At 45.1% G+C, this 21,382-nt stretch overlaps 1 protein-coding gene and 1 long non-coding RNA gene across 10 annotated transcripts in view; one reads left to right on the top strand and one right to left on the bottom strand.

The window, feature by feature from the left end:
* Positions 1-3,851, bottom strand: part of LOC112544631 (uncharacterized) — a 43,080-nt gene extending 39,229 nt beyond the window's left edge. The window contains exons 1-2 of the long non-coding RNA XR_012903362.1: positions 3,719-3,851; positions 3,496-3,624 (exon numbers count right to left, since the gene is read on the bottom strand). This is a non-coding gene — a long non-coding RNA (uncharacterized LOC112544631). The remainder of the gene's footprint in view (positions 1-3,495; positions 3,625-3,718) is intronic.
* NRXN3 (neurexin 3) overlaps positions 1-21,382 on the top strand; it is a 1,564,511-nt gene that overhangs the window by 728,246 nt on the left and 814,883 nt on the right. For all 9 annotated transcript variants that reach the window (XR_012903352.1, XM_075926779.1, XM_075926774.1 and 6 more), the window contains 4 exons: positions 6,982-7,101; positions 11,867-12,248; positions 12,632-12,822; positions 13,803-13,976. Coding sequence is in view for 8 of the 9 variants with exons in the window: in XM_075926779.1 (XP_075782894.1) it covers positions 6,982-7,101; positions 11,867-12,248; positions 12,632-12,822; positions 13,803-13,976 (867 nt within the window). In the remaining variant the exon portion in view is untranslated. The remainder of the gene's footprint in view (positions 1-6,981; positions 7,102-11,866; positions 12,249-12,631; positions 12,823-13,802; positions 13,977-21,382) is intronic.

Here is a 21,382-nt window from a genome sequence, read left to right as displayed (position 1 = left end):
GGGTTTGTAATTCCATACATGTGAGCTCTATCTCATTGTGTAACCTTGGATAAATAACTTTAGCTTTCTGTGCCTCCATTTCCCTCCTTGAAAAATGGGAACAAAGACAAAGAAAATCCTCAAACTTGCAAGGTGTTTGTCTTGGGGGTGAGGAGTGGGATTCAGTTATTTCCTTTGAAGAGAGCTGTTTAAATCTGGCCCGTGTCATCAGTGATGGTGTTGTTCCTTTCTGAGGGCTGTTTGGTGGCCTGTTGATTCCAGCTACCAGAGGGTAAGGGTTCATGTAGATTTAACTGTCCTTGTCAGCCTATTTATTGAAAGCTTCATTACAGAAATTGAATCTGTGCCCTTTTCTCATTTGATTGCATCTCCTCTGGGTTAAAGCACATTGTGGGAACATTGTGTGGGACATTTGCACTTCTGCTGCCCATGCTGTACCAGTCCTGTGAATAAAAGAGCGCTTTGCTCTCCAGTGCTGCTAGCCCAACGCTTACACTCACTTAACATTAAATGAAAGATGCAGTGTAAAGCTTAGCTGAAATTGAAAGTCACCAGTAAATCTCTGCTTCCATGTTCCCGTTGTGTGATCTGAACAGAACATATTAAGTTGCTGCTGTGATGGTTGTTTGTTTAAATACCACCTCACAGCACCATCAACTTTGAAAGATTTCATTATGATCTTACTTGTTTGCTAAGTGTAGGGTAATGCATTACTCTTGCATTTAATCCGTATTGGGTAGTCAAATTAAAGGGCACAAATATAATTCACAGTTTACCACATATGCAATCAGTTAAATGTTTCAGTTAATTATCAGTTTAATTTTTAATCATACACAATGTCATCAGCTTAATAGGAAAGACAAAACACAATCTGTGCCCCCAAAAGACTGAATCTGTGGGTTTGATTTTTGACACTTTCACTCCAGTTTAGTAATATCCTACTCCACAAATAACCCCATGGGGAACGTTGGTTTGAAAACAAGAGTAGTGTGATAGAATCTGGCTCTGATGATTTTTGTACGAGAAGCAAGGACTGCTTGTTTAAACTATACTTTTTAATTTCATAGTGCCATTTTAAAGCTCACAGAGTGTAGGTGGAAATAGTCTGACAGTGAGTAAAAGCCATTTGTTGAACAGGGTTTTGGGGGAGGCTGAGTGTATGCTTCTGGGAAGGCTAAAGAGACTATCTTGCAGCTTTTGCTTTTTTTTTTCCTGAGTTAATCTATCTGTGTATGATTGCTGCTGTAAAGTTCTCATTTGCACTTGTAAGCCTAAGAAGTGATTGGTAGATGTTGGCATGGGCATTTTTTTTTACCCTGGTATAAATCTAAATAAATAAATGTTACTCCTAGTTTGGCTGCTGTAAATTATGCATAATTCCCTCAACATCCAGATGGAACCATTTTGTGCAGCTATAAATGTAACTGTTTCCATAGGCGTACTGAAAGGGCTTCTGTTTTAAGCATGTATTGATTGATTAATCTGGAGTGATATCTGGAAATGACCCTCATCAAGGAATGGAGGGTCCATGCAGGTAAGAGTGGTCATAGGGTGGAGCAGATATTAAACTGACAGCGTGAAACCCATTCATTTTTTTTTACAGGCAGTGTTTTCATAGTGAAGGGGTTTCTATAACCTGCATATGAGCAAAACCAGCGATTGTATGTTGGTGCGGTTTGTGTCTCTAAAACTGATCTGCAACATATTGGGCATCTTGGGTTGTTTGCTGATTCCTCCAATAGCAATGCTCCTGGAGTGGAACCTGAACTCCAGTCAAGAAAAAGTCCTGACTAATGTGCTTCATCTAGCTAAAGTGCTGCCTGCGTTAAACATATAATCTCTTAATACATCAGGAAACTCCGTGTTGATCCTTTTATATTCAGCTGTGACTGATGCCAGTTGAAGGGACTTGTGGTTGCAGCTAGCTGTGCATTAAAGCCTTGTTCTTAATCTAACATTCAAGCTGTCCTTCAAGACAACTCCTTAGATGTCAGGCAGCGACATAAGCAAAGCTGAAGTTATTTGGTGGCTTCCAAATCACACCAGATTCTTCCTCCCGATTTGCCTCACCCAGTCCTTGCCCACTTCTGTCAGTGCATTAAGGAATAAATAGAAGTCCTAGCAGGGGAGCTGTGCATAGAGTATATTCTAAAAGGGACTTAAAAAAGAACCCTAAGTCTGGCTTAGGGAAAAGATGGTAGATTTGGTTTTAGCAGTAAGAATGGCACAGATCATTGTGTAACACCCTGACTTAATCTTTCCCATAGTTCCCAAACAGATACCTTCCTTTCTCCCTGGCTTCCCTCACATCCTCTATCTTCTAGCCACATCAGTGTGGGAGTGTGCTTAGCAGTTGCACTAGTCTAGTCTCATCATAAGTTTAATGAGGGGCTATATAGAGTCTCTATTAACACACCTCCACTGCAGGAAGCACCTGCCTGGTACCTCCCATAATCTCACACTCACTTTTTGCTAGTACAATTTCAAAGTATGTTGCTACTAATGAAAAACCAGTTTTCTGGTGTTCCAGATCCATCCATATGGAGGAAAAGCTCTCATGCTGGTTGAATCCATGGGATGTTGACTGAACTCCAGGAGGGCACTGTTCTGTGTCTAATGGGCATGGAAATGCCCAACTTTTGTAGCCCACTCATCTCTGGCATCAAAGTAGTGTTGAAATACTATGCAGTGTCTCTTTTTAAGGTTTCTTGTGGGTCTTCTCTAAAGTCCCACTATCAATACACAGCAATAGTTTATTTTTATTTCTGCAGTGAGCAGGAGGCCTCCCCAGGATCTGTCACTTTGTCTTCTTGCTACCTCTCCTTAGCTCCAATAGTCACAGATGGTGTTGGACCTTTCTCTGCTCCTGAGTAATCTACACAGTAATTCCATAGGAAAACAAATTCTAATCTCATAGAGGCCAATTTTAATTCTATAACTGGGTCAAATTATTAACTTGTAAATGTTTAAGGTCCTGCAGCCATATTTTTACAGACCAAGAGGGTTGTCCTTTCACGGCTAGCCTTGCATTACCATTTTGCACTTTTGCCATTGTTCCACTGAAATTAATGAATCATTGGAGCATATGGGGTACATTTGAGGTGTGGGGTGGGGGAATTGTGTATGGCAGGACCATTCTATTGGTCAGCAGTCAGTTCTACTCAGATGAGTTTGCTTACGCTCCTAGCTGATGAATCCCTCTGACCAGCCCTTATTTCAGTTAGGTTGGTTCTCATTAGCTAAGTCTAAGGACAGTACGTCCGTGAACCAGCCTGAGGGAGTCTTGACTAAAACACTGTTTTATAGACATTCAGGACACTTGGGCTGAAGGGACCCACTTGAGCCCAACTTGTAAGTGGCAGCCTAGTCAAGCAGTGGCTGCAAACTCCAATAAGTTGCAAAACTTGTGTGTTAGCAAATGATGAGCCACCTAAGGATAGGTCTTGCTCCAGAATTATCATGAAATCACTCGTTGAACATTAAGGAAGTACTCACCAAGCCACTTCCTTCAAGTTTTAACGTGTGAGATGGGGGCCTCTTCTCCCCTGATGCACTTGATACATAGTGTCCGTCATCCCTATAAGTAGTTAGGAAGATGCTCCACAGGTAGAGCAATGTGTCATCCTAAAAGACAGCAGTGAAATTCCATCACCTTCACATTTAACTTCTCACACAAGCAAAACTTCTGTTATTGTTCTTCTTGCTCAGTGCTTCTCACTCTGCCTCTTACTTCTCCTTGCTCGTAAAAAATAAGTAATGTGCAAAAATTGCCAAAGAACCAGCTGCCATCTCATCAAAAACATTATAAATAGAAAACATTTCCAGCAATTGCGCTTTCATAGCTGGTATCCTCTTTCTCTTCTTCCTCTTTTATTGCCAGGGATCTTAGTATGCAGGGCGAGGTGCAGCTTTGAGTTTCTTCACTGTCCATCTGCTCTGAAAGTTTTTCCTGTTCTATCTATGATATCACAGTTAGTTGCCATGGTGCTGTAACTGAGCACGGATGATGTCAGGTGGGGACTGAACTGTAGGTGTCTGCTTGGAGAAAAGCAGCTCACATCTTTTATGCATGTGGATAACTTATTTGAAAGTGCTTGTCTCCTCTCTAACATGGTTTTACTCAGAAATCACTAGTTACCACTCACACCTTCACGCTCAATGCATAGCCAGCCCTGCTTCTACAGTTGATCGTGTGTGGGTCGGTTGCTATACCATACAAAGACACATTGGAGTAAGTGGGCTCTAAATAGGCTCAACAGTTCATCAGTGTGCTATCAGTTGCAGAAATGCAGCCTAGTTTGTTAGTTTGTTCATTTGCAAGTCATCAGCTGACTGTGCAAATGTCCTGAGCTGTCTCAATACAGCAGAAATGGTGTTTGTGAACACTCATTCTCATTTGCAAACATTTGTTCGGTCTGATTATGCTTGTGGCCTCTTATTCTTGACTCTTCATATGGGATGGGTTTCTGTTTGTAAGGAGACTGAGGAAATGGATTCCCTTTGGAAGAGTATCCACAGTCATATACAGAACAGGGGCTCAACGTGTGGAGAATGGTATTAATTATTCTTCTGTTGGAGAAGTTTCATCTAATGAAGGATCACAAAGGGGATCAATCACAGACCTTGATTATCAAAGAGAGCAGTCCCCCAGCAGCCCTTAGGCTGAGAATTGTTAAATAGCAAATTCACTGGCAGAGATCAGGACCAGTTCCTGAACAGAAAACAAGTCTGGAATTTCTCAATCATTTATTTGCAGTAAGTTGAATCAGCCCGACAAACTCCTGACAGATTACTTGCTTGTATCACCCTTTGTTTTAATGATGCTACACTGCACAGAGATGATAGTGATTTAGGCAGAACAGGACCCAACTGGCTATTCAAATAGCTCTGTCAGTTCTATCAGACTAACGGGGAGAGCTCATTTGTTTCAGAACAATCAGAAGCTGTGGCTCTGAGTCGTGGTGAGTGAGAAGATGCTGTGTCTTTACACAGTCGTATTTCTGACCATCATCTCAGTAGACTAAACCCCAGAGAGTCCCAATATCTGTATAGAAAAGATGGCTTTGCATCTGAAAGTACAATAAGCGCTAAACATTGCTTTACTAAGACTCCTCGCAATGTGCATGCAGTGTAAGCCAAGACTGGAGCATTAGACATGAGTATTGGATCATTTCAGTCTTGTCAACCTGCCCTTCAAGAAATTCTGCCTTCTGTTTCCTCCATGGTGTGTGCATTACCCCATATTCACTACCCCCATTAAAGCTCCATTCACAGCCCCAGTTAAGTGTCCTAACAGCAGTGACCTCTAAGCAATACTTGGAAGAGGAGACACTGTGTTCCTGTAGTCACTGCAGAGCAGCATATGTTGGGTTTCCGAAGGAGCTTTCTGTATTGGCACAGCCAGAACCTTTGCTGGTTAGTTCAATACATCATTTCATAGTATAGGCTTTGGGCCAAATTCTGTTCTCACATCTATTTTACAATCTCCCACAGCTCCATTGAGCCTCAGTAAATTTGCACCATTTTAACTGAGAGCGGAATTTGGGCCCCATAGCAACCTACCTGCCCTGCAGACATGGAATTCATTTTCATGCCATTGGAGTGCCTTTGTCACTCAAATGGCACAAGCTAGGAAGTGGAGCTGCAGGGTGGTTTCTCAATGAAGGAGAGAGATGACCCTCCTCACTACACCAATGACTGGCAGCTCTGCCTTTCCTTTGGTCTGTATCCAAGCTGGCTGGCAGTAGGCACTTGGTTACAATCAGACTTTCCTGCCCACCATGAGAGAGTGCATTATTTGTTCTAACTGGCTTTTCACGGCTTCATTTGTACTTTTTCTGAACACACTGGGCAACTCCTATGACAATTGACTATAAAGTGAACTAGTGATCTGGGTAGCTCACAAAGTCTTGACCTACAGCAGCTCCTGTTATGTCGGTTATGATTCCTGCCCATCAATTCTGTCTTACTCATTGATTCCTGGGTTCCCCTGCCATAGGTCTGCCAATGCTGCTTAGTCCTGACTTGCATCACTTTCTGCTGTACTTGTCATGGGCTTCCCACACACACCTGTGCCAAAGCAACTCAAAGCTTAGCTGCAACCCACATGTACACTTTGAATTTAGTACAGTCCACTATTTGAACTTTATTCGCTGGCTGATATGCACACGGTGTCACAGCTCTGGAATTGTGAGCAATTCACATTTCAGAAGTTTGGGGATTAAAGGTGGGCATCTGTGGGAATGGGGAGGAATGGCTGTTTGACTGGTTTCCCTTCAGGAGCATTGTTTGCAAGGAAAATTGCTCTCTCTTTTTTTTTAAATTTAATGGGAGAAAATCCCCCAAAGGAAAAGCCCTGATCTGGGGGAAGGGCATGGCTGAGAATGCTGGGAGAGTCTGTAGGCAGGCTGTTTGCTTCCTGGTTCTCTGGCAATCAGTCAGTTAAGTTAGTGGGTGCTTGGTCTTGGTAGGAGACTTGTAGGCCGAAACCATCCTGGTGTGTGTTATGGTAAGCATCAGGAGGCCCAGTGCCCAGAAGAAACAGTTGTGTGGAGTCTCTCGTATTTAGTGGCATGTTGCTGTTCTGCCAACAGAGACTTAATAAAGCAGAATTCCAGTTCTGCACTGGTTTCACGCCAGACTTATTCCCACCCTCAGCATGTTCCTCAAGCATTGTGCTACACTTCATGAAGTTATGTTGGCAATGATGAGTTCTGGAGGACACAGGAAAGGTGTTTAGCCCTTCACCTACCTTTCTATGCATGTGCCTTCTTAGCATACAGAGAATTATGATCTTGATCCCTTGTGGGTGGGAAAGGGGTAGAAGCTGGGGTTTGGCTCTGAGCACTGGTCCCTTTGCCAGCTTCTGATTAAACTATAGTCAGTCTCACACCAGGGTGATTTTGGTGACTCTCCTAATCAGGCAGGCACTGCAGTAGAGTAGGGTCGGTCTTTAACTCTTGTACTTATCACTGTCCCCAGGCAAAGGACCTGAAACTCTGTATGCTGGGCAGAAACTGAATGACAACGAGTGGCACACAGTCCGGGTGGTGCGGCGTGGAAAGAGCCTCAAGCTGACTGTCGATGATGATGTAGCTGAGGGTGAGTGCAGTGTACTGGTATCTCTACTGTCTCCCATTGTTCTCCGCTTTCTTTCCTCCATCTTTCTGTGAAGGCTTCTCAACTGAGATCATTGTGTTGAAAAGCCTGTGGGGGAGGTGGGGAGGGGGGGAGAAGGCTTTTTCTCCCTAACCAATTGTAGTGCCAGTGACGCTAGAGTGAACCCTGGGAATTGAGATGCGTCAAGGAGAATTCACAAGGGCTTGAAGTCACCCAAAAAGCAAGAAGGAAGCCATAGAATTGTTAGTGATGGAAGGAATTATCTTAATTGGCTGTTGGTTATGTGCCTGCATTCAGCATGTGAGGAATGAGACCCATATTGCCAATCCTAAGCATTCAAAAATGTTAGGTACTCTCCCCTCGTCCACCCTAAAATTGGCTTAAAATCATGCAATTTAAAAAAAAAATGTTGGGTTCATTGGTCTTGAGGTCTTTGATCTGTTGGGGTTCATTGTTTTCCATCTTTCCCTACAACCATGGGAACTAGAAACATATTTTAACTTTTCTAAAGGAAAACTGAGATTCTCACATAATCACATGCTTCTGGGAGCTGGAGCTTACAGAGAAATACTGTCTATCTTGAGAGGGCGGTGATAGAATCATACGAGTTAGCAACTTGAGAAGAAACAGCATGGAAGCTGCGAATTACGGCAGCATTTGCCCCCTTCCAACTCATCCTGGTCAGTCATGTTCTAGAAGCCTCTCTTCCAAATTCCATGGGGCCTCCCCATAGAAGCTCCTGGGGGATTACTTAAGTGCCTCTTTATAGGCGGGGGCTTCTGGAATCTGAACAGGACCTGGTTGTAAGCAAACTAACAGATAAACACTTCAGCAATAAGATGAGACAAGTGAGAGAGTTTGAAATGACCTTGGGTATTACGTTGGCCTAACAGGTAAGCACAGGAGGAGAGGGGTGTCCAAAGTACTTGATCACGTGTATACTTTAAATCATTGGTGGTAAATATGCACTCGATCATGTGGTAAGAAATTAAGAGAGAGCTGTCCAGAAACATGAGTGAGCCCCATCTGTTCCTTGCTAGAACTAGCAAAGGTGCAATCAATATTCCAGTGTGAAAGTTATTCTGCTTAAGAGGCAATTTTTCAGCCTTGGAATGAATTTGTGACTTTGCCTCTGTGCTAGAAAGTAACACAGTTCTCTTGCTTTAGAGGAATTCTGGAAGTGATTTTTAGTAACAGCCACTAGATGGCACTTTGATCATACAGCTCAGGAAAAAAACACAAGGAGTCCAGAGGCATCTTATAAGACTAACAATTTTATTGTGGCATAAGCTTTTGTGAGTTGTTTATGCCATAATACAATTGTTAGTTTATTTCAGCAAAAACAGCAAGGAGTCCAGTGGTACCTTATAGACTAACACTGCTCCAAAAGGTGCACAAAGAAAACTGCCTATTGAAAGCGTATTTTTCATAAAATGCAACTTATAAATAGAAATCATGAAATATTAAAATTGTGTGTATCCATCTCCAAAACATTATGTTAAGAGCATGTTGTTGTTGCAAAGTTAAACACCTGAAAGTTAGGAAATGTCAGAATTATAGTAGTCTGTGCAGCCCTCCCCCTTCCCCCCCGTTCCTATGCATTATGATAGTCTTGAACTACACGATGACATGCTGCTGTTTTCTACAGGGACACCTAAGTAGTGCACAGCATGAAACTGCTATGAGGATGAATCTTGGTTATGTAGAAAAGGAGGCTATTTTATCTAGGTCCCCTGCATTGTTTGTTGCAGAACTTGGGAGACGTGTAGTAACAGAGGGGATGGGTCTCATGAATAAAGCTGTTGAATGCTGCTCTGGTGATTTGGATCCTATTACTGCCTGTACCAGAGAATACATATTCCTGCGCATCCAGAAATATAATTTATGCTATCATGTGCCGAAAGTGTCCATCTGCTTTGTACATTGGACAAAGTCTCAGACACTTCGCCAAAGGATCAATGCCCACAAAACAGATATTAGACAGGATCACAAAGAAAAAACAGTTTCTTGCCATTTCAACCAGAAAAGACACTGTCTCAACGACTTAATTACCTGTATCCTGCTTCAGAAGCCTTTTAAATCTGCACTTGAAAGGGAATCCTCTGAACTGTCATTCATGCGAAAATTCGACACTCTACGCATGGGTCTCAACAAAGACCCCAGTTATCTTACCCATTACAAAGATAGCTTCCCCAATTATCACCTCTAATACCATTAGCTCACAGACATTTACCTTTCCCCACCTCTAATACCATTAGCTCACAGACATTTACCTTCCCCCCCGCCCTGCAACCCCCTTCTGTTCTGAAATTTGATTTGTCCTTTTCATATGTGTTCTTTTTTTTTTAAATTGTATCCTTTGGTATATATGGTTGTGACTATTTTCTTCCACTATTTGATCTGAGGAAGTGGGTCTGGCCCACGAAAGCTCATCATCTAATAAACCATCTTGTTAGTCTTTAAAGTGCTACATAGTCCTGTATTTTGTACCAGAGAGTTCCTCTAGGGGGCATGGGTTTTCAAACTCTGGGTCACAGCTTGCAAAGCAAGCTGCGAGCTGGTTGCTAGATGCTTTGTTTACCTGCGCCTCCGTAGGTATGGGTGATCGCAGCTCCTGTTGGCTGCAGATCACTGTTCCCAGCCAGTGGGATCTGTGGGAAATAGAGCAGATCAGAACACCACTTCCCGCAGCTCTCATTGCCCGGGAACGGCAATCAGAATCCAACGGGAGCTGCGATTGTCTGTACCTGCAGAGTACAGATCTAAGTGTCTCTCAGCCAGTTAGAGGCTTGCCCTTAGAGGCTGCGACCTAGAGTTTGAGAATCCCTGCTCTAGGGATCACTTAAACCAAATTTTAATGGGTGGTCACAGATTATGTGTTTCTCACTTTCCAGGAGCCCAGTATCAGAACCTAGGGCCTGATATGCAGCAATGCTGAGAACTCAAAATGGCAAGTGAAGTCCATTGAAGATGTGCTTGACTATATACAGTGCTAAATAGTGCTAAATATCCAGAAAAATCAAGTCCAAGTCATTTTAAACTGGCTACACCAAACTAATGGTTACACCTGATCATATTCTGTCTCGCAGCTGTCCATCTGTAATGTGGAGATCCTATCACCCTCTCACTTCACAGTAGTCTATGAAGCTCTTGAATAGTATAGAAAATGAGGAAGTATAATCCTTTTGTCTTCAGAGCAGGATTTGAATAGCATGCAGCAAGTAAGCATAAGGGCCACACACTGAGCAGTGAGGAGAAAACAAAATATTGAATAGCTGTTCATTAATTGAGCCCAGTCCATTCCGTGCACTGAATGAGGCATAAAGGTGCTGAGGGGAAATAGTATGTGCATTTTAACACTATCTTTATTTGCATAAGAGAGCTGAATTAAGGTGCACAGGCAAATTTAGTTTCTGCATTTCCTAACTTGTGAGTGATTGGCTTTGCAGCCTTAATGTTCTTTGAACATTGTTTTTGTGCATAATATATAACTAAAATGCCATGTCTGTACTGATATAGAAATACAAGATGTGTGTGTAATTAACTAAATAAGCTTTAAGGTCCTGTAACTAGATACTTTGTTATACTGAAGAATGAAAATTCATCACCAAGCCATGTAGAAAGCAGACCATGCAGTAATTTGATGTTTGAAGTTAACGAGGCTGTCTTATCTGTTGCCTGCTCATGCGTTAACCCCCTACCATGCTGCTGAGCAGAGCTAAGCAACAACCAGAATAACATCAGACAGCGGGAGAGGCCATTTTCCTTGTGTGGAGCAGCAGAGTGAATTTTTTACACATTATCATTTTTATGACTGTCTCCCTGTTTCTCCCTCTCTCTCTCTCTCTCTCTCTTTTTAACCTCATTTCATCAATCATCAAACTAGGAACCGAGAAGACTTATTTCAAAAGTGTGTCTGAATTGTTTGCGGGTTTTTCAGCGGGCCTGATCTGGCAAGCTGCTGAGTACCTTCAACTTCAATTGGTTTGGCTTGGAGCTGAGGGCACCTAGCAGTGAGAAGTGATGGGCCATTGGATTGTAAGACCCTGGAGGAGGGATTTTGTCACCTCTTCAGTGCTGAGCATGCTGTAGGAGCTCAGCAAACAATATGTTTAAGTGACTCCCCTGAAAGCTGAATGAAATCTCATTCTTGCTCCTTCCCTGATTACCACCTTCTTCTATCAGTCCTCCATTTCGTTCTCTCTCTGCATCTGCTGGCTCTCATCACTCTCTGTAAAGGAGTGATAAAGTTTCTGCTTGTTTTAGTAAATGAGGTACCCTTGAACATCTGGCTCTTATGAGTGTGTCTGCCCTGTTTCTGTAGGATGGAGTCTCTGAGATAATGAAGTAGATTCAGCAGGGCTTTCTAGGCTCTATATCAAGCAGTGATGTGAAGATGAGGTTATTTGAGTCATTAGAGTCATTAGGGAAGGACAAACCGTTAGCAACCTAGGCCAGCAGGGACCTACCCTTAGAGAGGAACAGGGAGTTCACTCTCCACAACCCACTCACTTCTCCACATTTCAGAGTGCCCATAGGAGTGCTGGTGGCTTTTGTAGTGTGGGAACTTGTCTGATAGGAATTGGACTGAACTCCACCCCAACTCATGTCACGCAGAGGCTGCCTACCAGATGATATCTTTATACTTACTGATTTGGAATCTTGAAGGTGAATTCCTTCTTAGGCTGTTACCAATCCCCTACCATGCTGGGAGTTCTACATCTTTCCTCCTGTTTGTGGCATTCAGGTACAATGGTTGGTGACCACACGCGCTTGGAGTTCCACAACATTGAAACAGGGATCATGACAGAGAAGCGGTACATCTCCGTCATCCCCTCTAGCTTCATCGGCCACCTCCAGAGCCTCATGTTTAATGGGCTGCTCTACATTGACCTATGCAAGAACGGCGACATTGACTATTGTGAGCTGAAAGCACGCTTCGGCCTCCGCAACATCATCGCTGACCCAGTTACCTTCAAGACCAAGAGCAGCTATCTGAGTCTGGCCACCTTGCAGGCCTACACCTCCATGCACCTTTTCTTCCAGTTCAAGACCACCTCTGCCGATGGCTTCATCCTCTTCAACAGCGGTGATGGCAGCGATTTCATTGCAGTGGAGCTAGTCAAAGGGTGAGTGAGTTTTGTGCTGAATTTGCTGAAGGTGAAGCCTGAGTCATGCTGTGGATAGACTTCAAAATGTGCATTCACAGAGAGTCCCCTCTGGCTAGTCAATTTTTGTTCTTTTTTTTTTTTTTTTTTTTTTAACTGAGGCATATGATGGAGAGGTTAAGCAAAAGACTGGGACTCCTCAGTTCCATTCCTGACTGCCATTTACTCATGCTGGGGTGGAATCTCTGATGTGTTACATCTGTCTTATATTTAGATAACATGATCCTATTTCCAAACAAATTCACTGAATTTTGTCTAACAGGCTATTAGCTGTGCTTGGATTAAAACCAACAGTGGCCCTGGACTCTCCAAATGATCTGAGCTGACATATGTGTTGCTTGCAGGTATATACACTATGTGTTTGACCTTGGAAATGGCCCTAACGTCATCAAGGGCAACAGCGATCGACCCCTCAATGACAACCAGTGGCACAACGTGGTCATCACCCGTGACAACAGTAACACCCACAGCTTAAAAGTGGACACTCGGGTTGTTACTCAGGTTATCAACGGTGCCAAAAATCTTGACCTTAAAGGTAAATCTCAGAAGGATGTCAGTGGCCCTTTGGGCCTGCAGGGCGGGAGAGCAGTAGCAGCCAAGAGGAAGCTGCATAATCATGCACAAGGGAAAGGAAGGTCCAGAATGTGTTGTGGGGATGGGGGGGGGGTTGAATTTAATTGTGCACTGACTCTGTTGGCATGTTCTCTAAGTGTCATAGTTTGCTGTTCTTATTCCTTCAGAGATTGTTTTGTCATGCATGCTCACACTAGTTACTCCTTACACAGTTATCTTTCTTTGGTTAGGACAGGCCGATTCAGCATTCATCTGTTCTAGATCGAATACAGCACTGGCAGATCTAGAAGGGCAGGATGCATAGAGCGGCGAGGAGTCCTGTGGCACCTTATAGACTAACTGAAGTGTTGGAGCGTAAGCCCATGAAAACTTATGCTCCAACACTTCAGTTAGTCTGTAAGGTGCCACAGGACTCCTCGCCGCTTTTGCAGATTCAGACTAACACGGCTACCCCTCTGATACAGGATGCATAGAGTGTCAAGACTGAGAACCACTGTTTATGGGGGAGCACAGGACTGATAATTGGGTGGTATCTAACCATATGGAAATGCATTAGTAAAGTTAGGGTGGGCAGGTCACCAGAATCAAAGGGCATTGATAGAATTGGACAAGTTGAACAATATGTGGAGCAGCTGGTTGAGGCTGATGTTCATTTACAGGCTGTGAGGGCCCAGGACAGAAATGGCAAATGAGGCTTTATTTCAGGGTGTGGATATGTTGCCAAGGTTGTGTGAGGATCCATGACAGGAACAGCAGTGGACTCTGTATGTACACTGAGATGGGGTAGCTGAGGCGGGTTCTGGGATCACCATGCACAGCTCCGGCTATGCTGCTTTCTCTAGTAGTGCAGTGCATTTAATGAATACTGGGTAAACGCAAGTCAGGAAGATGTGTTTATTTGACTTCCTTTTGATTTTGTCTTTTTACCCTGTATATCTCCAGGTGATCTCTACATTGCTGGTCTGGCTCAGGGCATGTACAGCAACGTCCCGAAGCTAGTAGCCTCACGCGATGGCTTTCAGGGCTGCTTAGCATCGGTGGACTTGAATGGGCGTCTGCCCGATCTAATCAATGACGCTCTCCACCGCAGTGGGCAGATTGAGCGCGGATGTGAAGGTACAACTCACTTTCAAGGCATTCCCCTTTCAGGCAGCCCCCCTTATATCTTTGCTGCCCCTTGCTCTGCCACTCACCAACTTTACAGGCCATCTCATCAGTTTGCTTTCATTGTGATGTCCTTCACTGCCATCAGCCTGTAACTGCCAGGTTGGCAACCTCCTGTCTGTGTAGTGTCTGAGTGGGGGTGACCAGTGGTGCCAATGGCTCTGTTGTGTAGTTATAGTCCCCTTGGATTGTTTCTTCAGCAATGAAAAGATATTGGGTGTGGTGTGAATAGTAGGCTCCTTGTGTGCTTTTTCTACAGAGCCACTTATTGAAGCTAAGAATATGTAGTATGTCTTACCTAGCTCTGGAGCAGAGGTTCTCAGCTGTGCTCTGCAGGTCACTAGTTGTCCACAGGGCCTCTCTTGGGACTTCATGAAACTAAACATTTTGAAGACCACATGGTGGTGGAGAAAGGGATGAGAGTTTGGGAAGTGAGGACAAGTCAGAGAAAGCATTTCTCTTATGAAGTGGGCTTCATAGGCTATGTCTAGACTGCAAGCCTCTTTCGAAAGAGGCTCTTTCGAAAGATACTTTCGAAAGAGGCTCTTTCGAAAGAGAGCGTCTAGACTGCACGCGGAACTTTCAAAAGAGCAAGCCGCTTTTTCGAAAGAAAGCACCCAGTGAGTTTGGATGCTCTCTTTCGAAGAAGCCCTATTTACATTCAAGAACGCCTTCTTTCGAAAGAAGCACTTTCGAAAGATGGCGTTCTTCCTCGTGAAATGAGGTTTACCGCCGTCAAAAGAAAAGCCGCGTTCTTTCGATTTAATTTCGAAAGAACGCGGCTGCAGTCTAGACGCAGGTGAAGTTTTTTCGGAAAAAGGCTACTTTTCCCGAAAAAACCCCTGAGTCTGGACACAGCCATAGTGAAAGAGTTGGAGAGTGGCTGAGGGTGCTTTTTGAGGCATCCAGATAAAGTGATTTCTAGCACTTAAATGAATAACTCATTATCCAGGTCACACCTCTAGCAATGAAAAATAAAAAGTCTGACTGTAAGACCAGTAACTTGACCACGTGCATGTGGGATAAGGACACCCAAAGCATAGGTCCATACCACTTGAGTTACGTGATAATTTCTGTTGGCTTGTCAGTGGTGTTCTGGCTTTTGTCTCCTTTGTAGGCGGGCAGTCACATCCAGAGCAGACTAGTCTCACATGCTGACACACAGTGTGAATTCCTGTACAGGGCTTTAATGCATGTGGATCCCATCTGCTACATGGCCCACATGTAGGGTGAGACCCTTCTATCCACACGCAAGCATGCCAGCTGGTATATTACATTTCCTACCATGCTAATTGCTAACAATTGGCCTCCATCCCCTGGAAATGCCATTCCTTCCCACTAGGGTTGTTGCCTGGCAGTTTTGGAAATTCCAGAGGAGTGCTATCTCCTCCAAGCCATCAGGATCTGTGATGCCTCAAAGAAGCAGCTCCACTTGAACCCAAATCCTTCTGACAGCCCTCCCCCCCCCAGTTGGGTGTTCTGGTTTGCAGGGAGTGTTTGATCCTAGTCCTGGTGCTGGGTAAAAGTAAATCCTTCAATAACTGGTGGAAGTTATTTGTGTCCTGGGGTGAGAGAAGACCCTTGATATAAACCCTGTTCTCATAGCATAGGTGTGTGGCACATAATAGCTCCCCTCCCCATACATTTTTAATGGGGCTCATTAATCTGGATATTTCCCCTGGAAGTTGCATTGGGCTCTAAGAGCTTGCAGCTGTGCCTGTTAGGCCTGCAGCCAAGGTGCCAAAAGTGTGAATACACTCTCTCTCATACAGTATTGCTTACAGGGTTCAGGAAAAGTCCCTTTGCCTTTCTCAAAATGCCCCTTTGGATTCTTCCTCGCTGTCATCCCGTTGCCAGGAAAACCCTGCTCTCCTCTCAGGGGTTTCTGTTAAGTGTAGTTTTAAAATCTACAGCTTGTGCAGTTGTTGTATGTGGGATTGTTAGTAGCGCTCCTCCTTCAGGTTCCCTTTATTTGCTTTCCCCTTTTGGAGGTCCCTGCTTTAGGCCAGCCCATGCTCCTGACCAAGGCTGGTGACAGACTTCACTGGGCTCTGGGCAAAGATGTGGGGAGCTTGGCTCGGGCCAACCAGACGGGGTGGGGACTCAGGCAGAAGGGGCAGGACTGGGGGGTTAGCTTTCCCCCAGTAGCAGCCCAGAGTCCCAGGCCCTTTCAAATCATCAGGATCCAGGGCAACTGCCCCCTTTGCTCCCCCCGTTGGCAGCCCTGCCCCTGACTGAAGAGGGATGGTGAACACTATCTTCAGAGCCAGCAGTCACTGTTCCTGGCTCAGCAAATAGGAGTCACTCAAGTGACACGAACTGTTTGTCCTCCCCCAGGAACAGAATCACTACTGGAGCCAATAGAGCTTGAGTCTAAATGAGTGGTTGCCTTTCCTATTCCTGCTGCTCGGGGCAGCTGTGTCATGTCAGGGCTGTAGCTGCCAATACATCTCCCCACCCCTCCTTATTGCTACAACAGCTATTTTCAGCTCACCGGCCATTCCAACAACATAAGCCCAAGCACTGTCCCTTCTAAGTGTGCCAACCTGGCCCTAGAGCTAGTGCTGCCTGAATGCAGGGATCGAGTACAAGGTTCCCTTTAAGCTGCATGGCTATGCAGCTGGCTAACAAGCCTGCCTCAGAGCTGCCACTCACGGAGCAGCTACTGCCCAGAAAAAGCCCCTCTCTCCCGGCCGTAGCAGCAACCTGTCTCTCCCCTGGCTGAGGCAGGAAGCTGATGAGGCCATGGGAGATGCGTGTGCTCTTCCAGCCCCAGTAGCAGGGCTGGATAAGAAAAGGGGCTTTAGAGGCCGCAGCTCATAAAGCCCCTGTGTTCTAGGCCAGCCCTTCCTGGGGTGGGAGTTAGCTCCTCACACTGCTGTTCCAGTGCCAGAAAGCGCTATCCCTGCAGCTTCCATTGATCAGGAATCACAACCAGTGAGATGTGGGGTCTGCAGGCAAGCAAAGGGCAGCACTGAGCCACCTCTTTTCCCTCCCTCCCCCCCACACCAAACAAGAGTTATCCCAGGTAAGCACCCTATATCTCTATCCCTTACCCCAGCCCTGAACCCCATCCACCACCCTATTTCCCCACACCCAACCCTGAGCCTCCTCCTGCACCCTGACACCTGCCCAGACACTCCCAACCCCACCCCAGCCTCCTGGCCTGAGCCTGCTCCCTCACTCCAAATCCCTTGGCCCCAGCATGGAGCTCTCTCCTGCACCTCAGTCATCTCATCCCCCGCCCCATCCGTCAGCCTGCACATCCAGCCCAGAGCCCTCATCCTCCAAACCCTGAGCCTCCTGCCACTCTCCAAACCCCTCGGCTCCACCTCCTTCCCTCCCTCCCTCCAAATCATCCATGTGCTGAAAGAATTGTATGTGCACCAGTATGGGGGTGATGTGTCGCACATCCTCTCCATATTGGTGTAGTATTCTGCACATGGACATAAAAAAATAGCAGGAACACTGATCGAGTCACCTGTAGTGATGCTAGCAGGCATATCCTTCCCTGAGTGGCACTGAGGGGAAAATCAAAACCTGGAAAGCAGAAGTGAGAATGGCCACCAATATCTTCATCCCCCCATTCCCACTGCAGGCACGTGAGTTTTCGAGGTTACTCACCTCATCCTCATGGTCATCCCAGCTCAGCCTCCCATAGGAGGTGCTGAACACCGTAAGCTCCCTGCCAGTATGCCCTGGGATACAAACTGCCCAGGAGCCCAGGGGAGCGAGGAGAAACCAGGTTGTTTTTCCTTCCGCTCCACTAATGTCCCAGCAGTCCCCAGGACAATGATGCGCGGTAGCTAGGTATGCACTGCCTCCCTGTATAGTGGTCACATCCCACCTTCCTCTCAATGCTACACTTCCTGCAGAGTACGTCTGGTGCTGTTGTAACAATCTGTTTATGTAATGGCAATGGGTGCAGTGTCACCCTCACCCTGCAAGGCTGAGGACTCAGACAGCCTTTGGGCTCCATGCCACCATTTTAGGCATATAAAAACTTTTGGAATAAACATACTTTTGAGCTAATCTTCAGTGCTGTGTTTTTGATTTTGGGAGGGAAACTAGGGATGGGGGGAGGTAAGTGATGTATCCCTCTGATCAATTCCACTTGAAGAGCCTGTCCCCAAACAGTGAGGAGACAGCACGCAAACCCTCTGGATGGATTTTCAAAGGTGCTCCATGTTGGCCTAACTGCTCCCACGAAGATCTACGGGAGTTTAAGCGTTGATTTCAGTCAGAGCAGATTTATGCTGTTGCTGGGCACAAAGGAGAATCTACCTCTCTGTGTCTAGAGTCTGAGCTTCAGAGCCCAGAATGAGAAGGGTTTCTGCCCCGGTGCATTTCCCCATCCGTATTTCACGCTTTGTCCACCCCTGAAATTATAGGTGCCCAACATCTTCCCTGACACTGCAGGTTGACTCAGGGATCAGCCTTTTTGTTTACCACTTGTTCAGGGGCCTGTCCCATATCACCACTAAATAGGAATTTTATTCCCATGGGGAATGTGGCAGGGAAGGAGTGTGGTTTATTGTACTGGCTCTGCCACTGATTCCCTGGGGATCCTTCAGCAAGTCACTTATCCTCTTCGGAGACGTGATTCTCCTTAACATACTGCGCTAAATCATGTGGAACATTTCAGAGGTGGTTTCATTTCAGTGGAGAATTAGTCCCTTATCTACCTCATTTAGGGGTACTGTAAGGTGCTTTAGAATAGATCAAAATAAATGCCATTTATAGGAAGGCAATGGATTATTTCTGTAGCACCTGAGGGATCCTAAAGCATTCAGAAGCCTATATACAGGAATGACTAATTGAAATGGAGCCACCTCTGGGATAGAATGTCAGGTCTTGAATGTGTATAGAAATGCTATACAACAGTTTAAGACCCGAAGGCAAGAAGAACTATATCTAATTGGCTTTGCAAGGAGGAGTTTGCTATGCAGAAAGAAATTACCCAAGCTGAAATCAGAGCAAATGTAACCCACTGGTCACTTTGTGTTACATATCCCCCTTGGTGTCCAGCTCACAAAGGATATGGGTTTGTTTCAGCCCCAGCTGCACAGCCCAGCTCTTTAGCTGAAGCTGCTCCGCTTACTGCTTTAATCTCGAGAGGGCTCTGGTTCAACGCCAGATTTGTTGGCAGATCCTGCTCTTGTGAAATATCCCAAGAGAGCTTCACATGTGGCCAAGCTTGGGTTCATTGCAACCTAAAGATGGATGCTTCACTGTGAAACAAATAAACAAACAAGAAGGCATACTTGGAAATTCAAATGAGCCTGTGCCGCTAAAGCTTCTGTTTTCCGAGCCCTTTTGCAAAAGACTGAATCTATCCTGTTTACCCAAGATTGCTTGACAGCTGTTCCCTGATCTCATAAAGCTCTGGTCAGTGCTAGGCTGGTAGCTTCTGTTTTCCTGGAAGGTGTTTAGCAAAGCCAATAGCTTTGCTGCACTCTGTTGTGAGGAATCTGTTCCCGGCTGATGTTTAACACACAATCCTCCAGAGAGTAAGGTCCTGCTGTGTCAATTGGTAAGACATGACTGTGCCCCACATGCACTAGGCAAGTCTCATCTTTATCTTTTAAGTTTGCTGGAGGATCTTTGGTGTAGACACTTGGGTGGCAACTACAACAGAAATGATCTTGGCCCAAATTGGGGTTGGGCTAGTAAATTAACACTGTGAGCCACAAAACTTTTTGAAAGGGTTCATCAGATTTAGAAAAAAACAAGGGGAAAGCAAATTCTGCTCTGTTGCTGATTACAAGGGTCTGAACGTTCAGCTCTATAAGGCCTGCCCTACACTAGACCAGGGACGATGGCTTAGGATACGCAACTCCAGCTATGTAAAATGCATAGCTGGTGTTGGCTTGCCCTAAGCCGAGCTTTAGTGGCATCCACACTGCAGGAGGCCGATGGCATATGCTTCTGTCGGCTTCCCTTACTCCTTACCCAAGGAGGAGTGCTCGACGCCGGGGGGACCTGCCCTTAGTGTTCAATTTAGGGATTTATACTAGACCTGCTAAATCAAATGCCGCAAGATCAACCTCTGTAGCATCCATCTTCTGGTAAGTATAGACATGCCCTCAGTGTCTACAAGACAAGTGTATGCTACTACACTTAGGAAGAATGCCTCAAATACAAAATGGGGAATCACTAGCTGGGCAGCAGTACTGCAGAAAAGGATCTAGAGCTTATAAGTGGATCAAAATTGAACCTTCCAGCAACATGATGCAGTTGGAAAAAAAGGCTATTGAAGCATATTTACTGGAGAGTTATATCTGAGGCCATGTCTGCACTAAATGGAAGATCCACGCTGCATAGTTAATCTTTGGAATTCACTGCTGCATGAAGTGCATGAGTCAAACACTGGGACTGGATAATTTATTGACCAATGCATTTTGTGTACAGAGAGGTGTGTGAGCAGAGGATTCGGGAAGGTAATCGAATCTCATGCTTGTAGACTGATCAATGAATCATGTCAAAAAGGATTTCACTCAATATCTCACAACTGATGAGGTGAAGTATGGTCATTCTTCACCTCTCTGTAAAGCATCAGGAATTGGCCCCATTGGGTGGAGGCTAATGGATGCAACAGTAGTTTGATGCGGCTTTGCAACCCCTCTGTACTGTATAACACTGCATGCTGCCGGCACCATGAAAACTGATTTCACAAATTCCTCCGGAGAGCTTGCCTTTGGATCAAGTAGGAAGAAGATGAGAAGCTGGGCAGCAGGAGAATCCTCATTTGTTCTACACAAATGACTGTTTATGGGACTAAGTGGTAAAGGTAAAGGCCTGGAGAAATGAGTTAAGCTGTCCCTCTTCATTTGAAAGACCTTTGGAAATTTTATGGGTCTATGTAATGGAGGTGCTCTGAAGGAGAAAAACAGCTGAGTGCCTTGTAAGGGGAGGTAATTGCCATCTTGAGTCTTTCATGGACTGTGGCTTGTAAAACGATAGCAAAGGTTCAAGATGTTAAACTTTATAGGAACTGCAGGACCTGCATGTGCTCCTATTGCCAATTCCAATTTACAGAGCAGTAAATGTAAAAAGAGAAGGGAAAAAATAACACCTGCCAAGATACAGTACCAGCTCTTAAGTAGTAGCTCTTACTAAGAACAATAAGCCACAAAGGTGAGTGCATACTTCTTATCCCATGACAAGGGCCTGTGTTTTACCAAATGTTCTTGCCACAGTGATGGGTAATAGAAATGTGTAACTTGGGATTCAGGAGCTGCTCCCTGCCCCCATCCCCACTCCTTTTCCAAGCTGAAAGAGAAAACTTCAAACCAGAGCTTGAAATATCAAAGATCAGTGTGGCTGCTCTGTAACATGGGCCCTCCCTATCACCGGGG

This window comes from Pelodiscus sinensis, chromosome 4, assembly GCF_049634645.1.
Source record: "Pelodiscus sinensis isolate JC-2024 chromosome 4, ASM4963464v1, whole genome shotgun sequence".
Taxonomy (NCBI): Eukaryota; Metazoa; Chordata; order Testudines; family Trionychidae; genus Pelodiscus; species Pelodiscus sinensis.
This window is presented reverse-complemented; position numbering and strand designations above follow the sequence as displayed.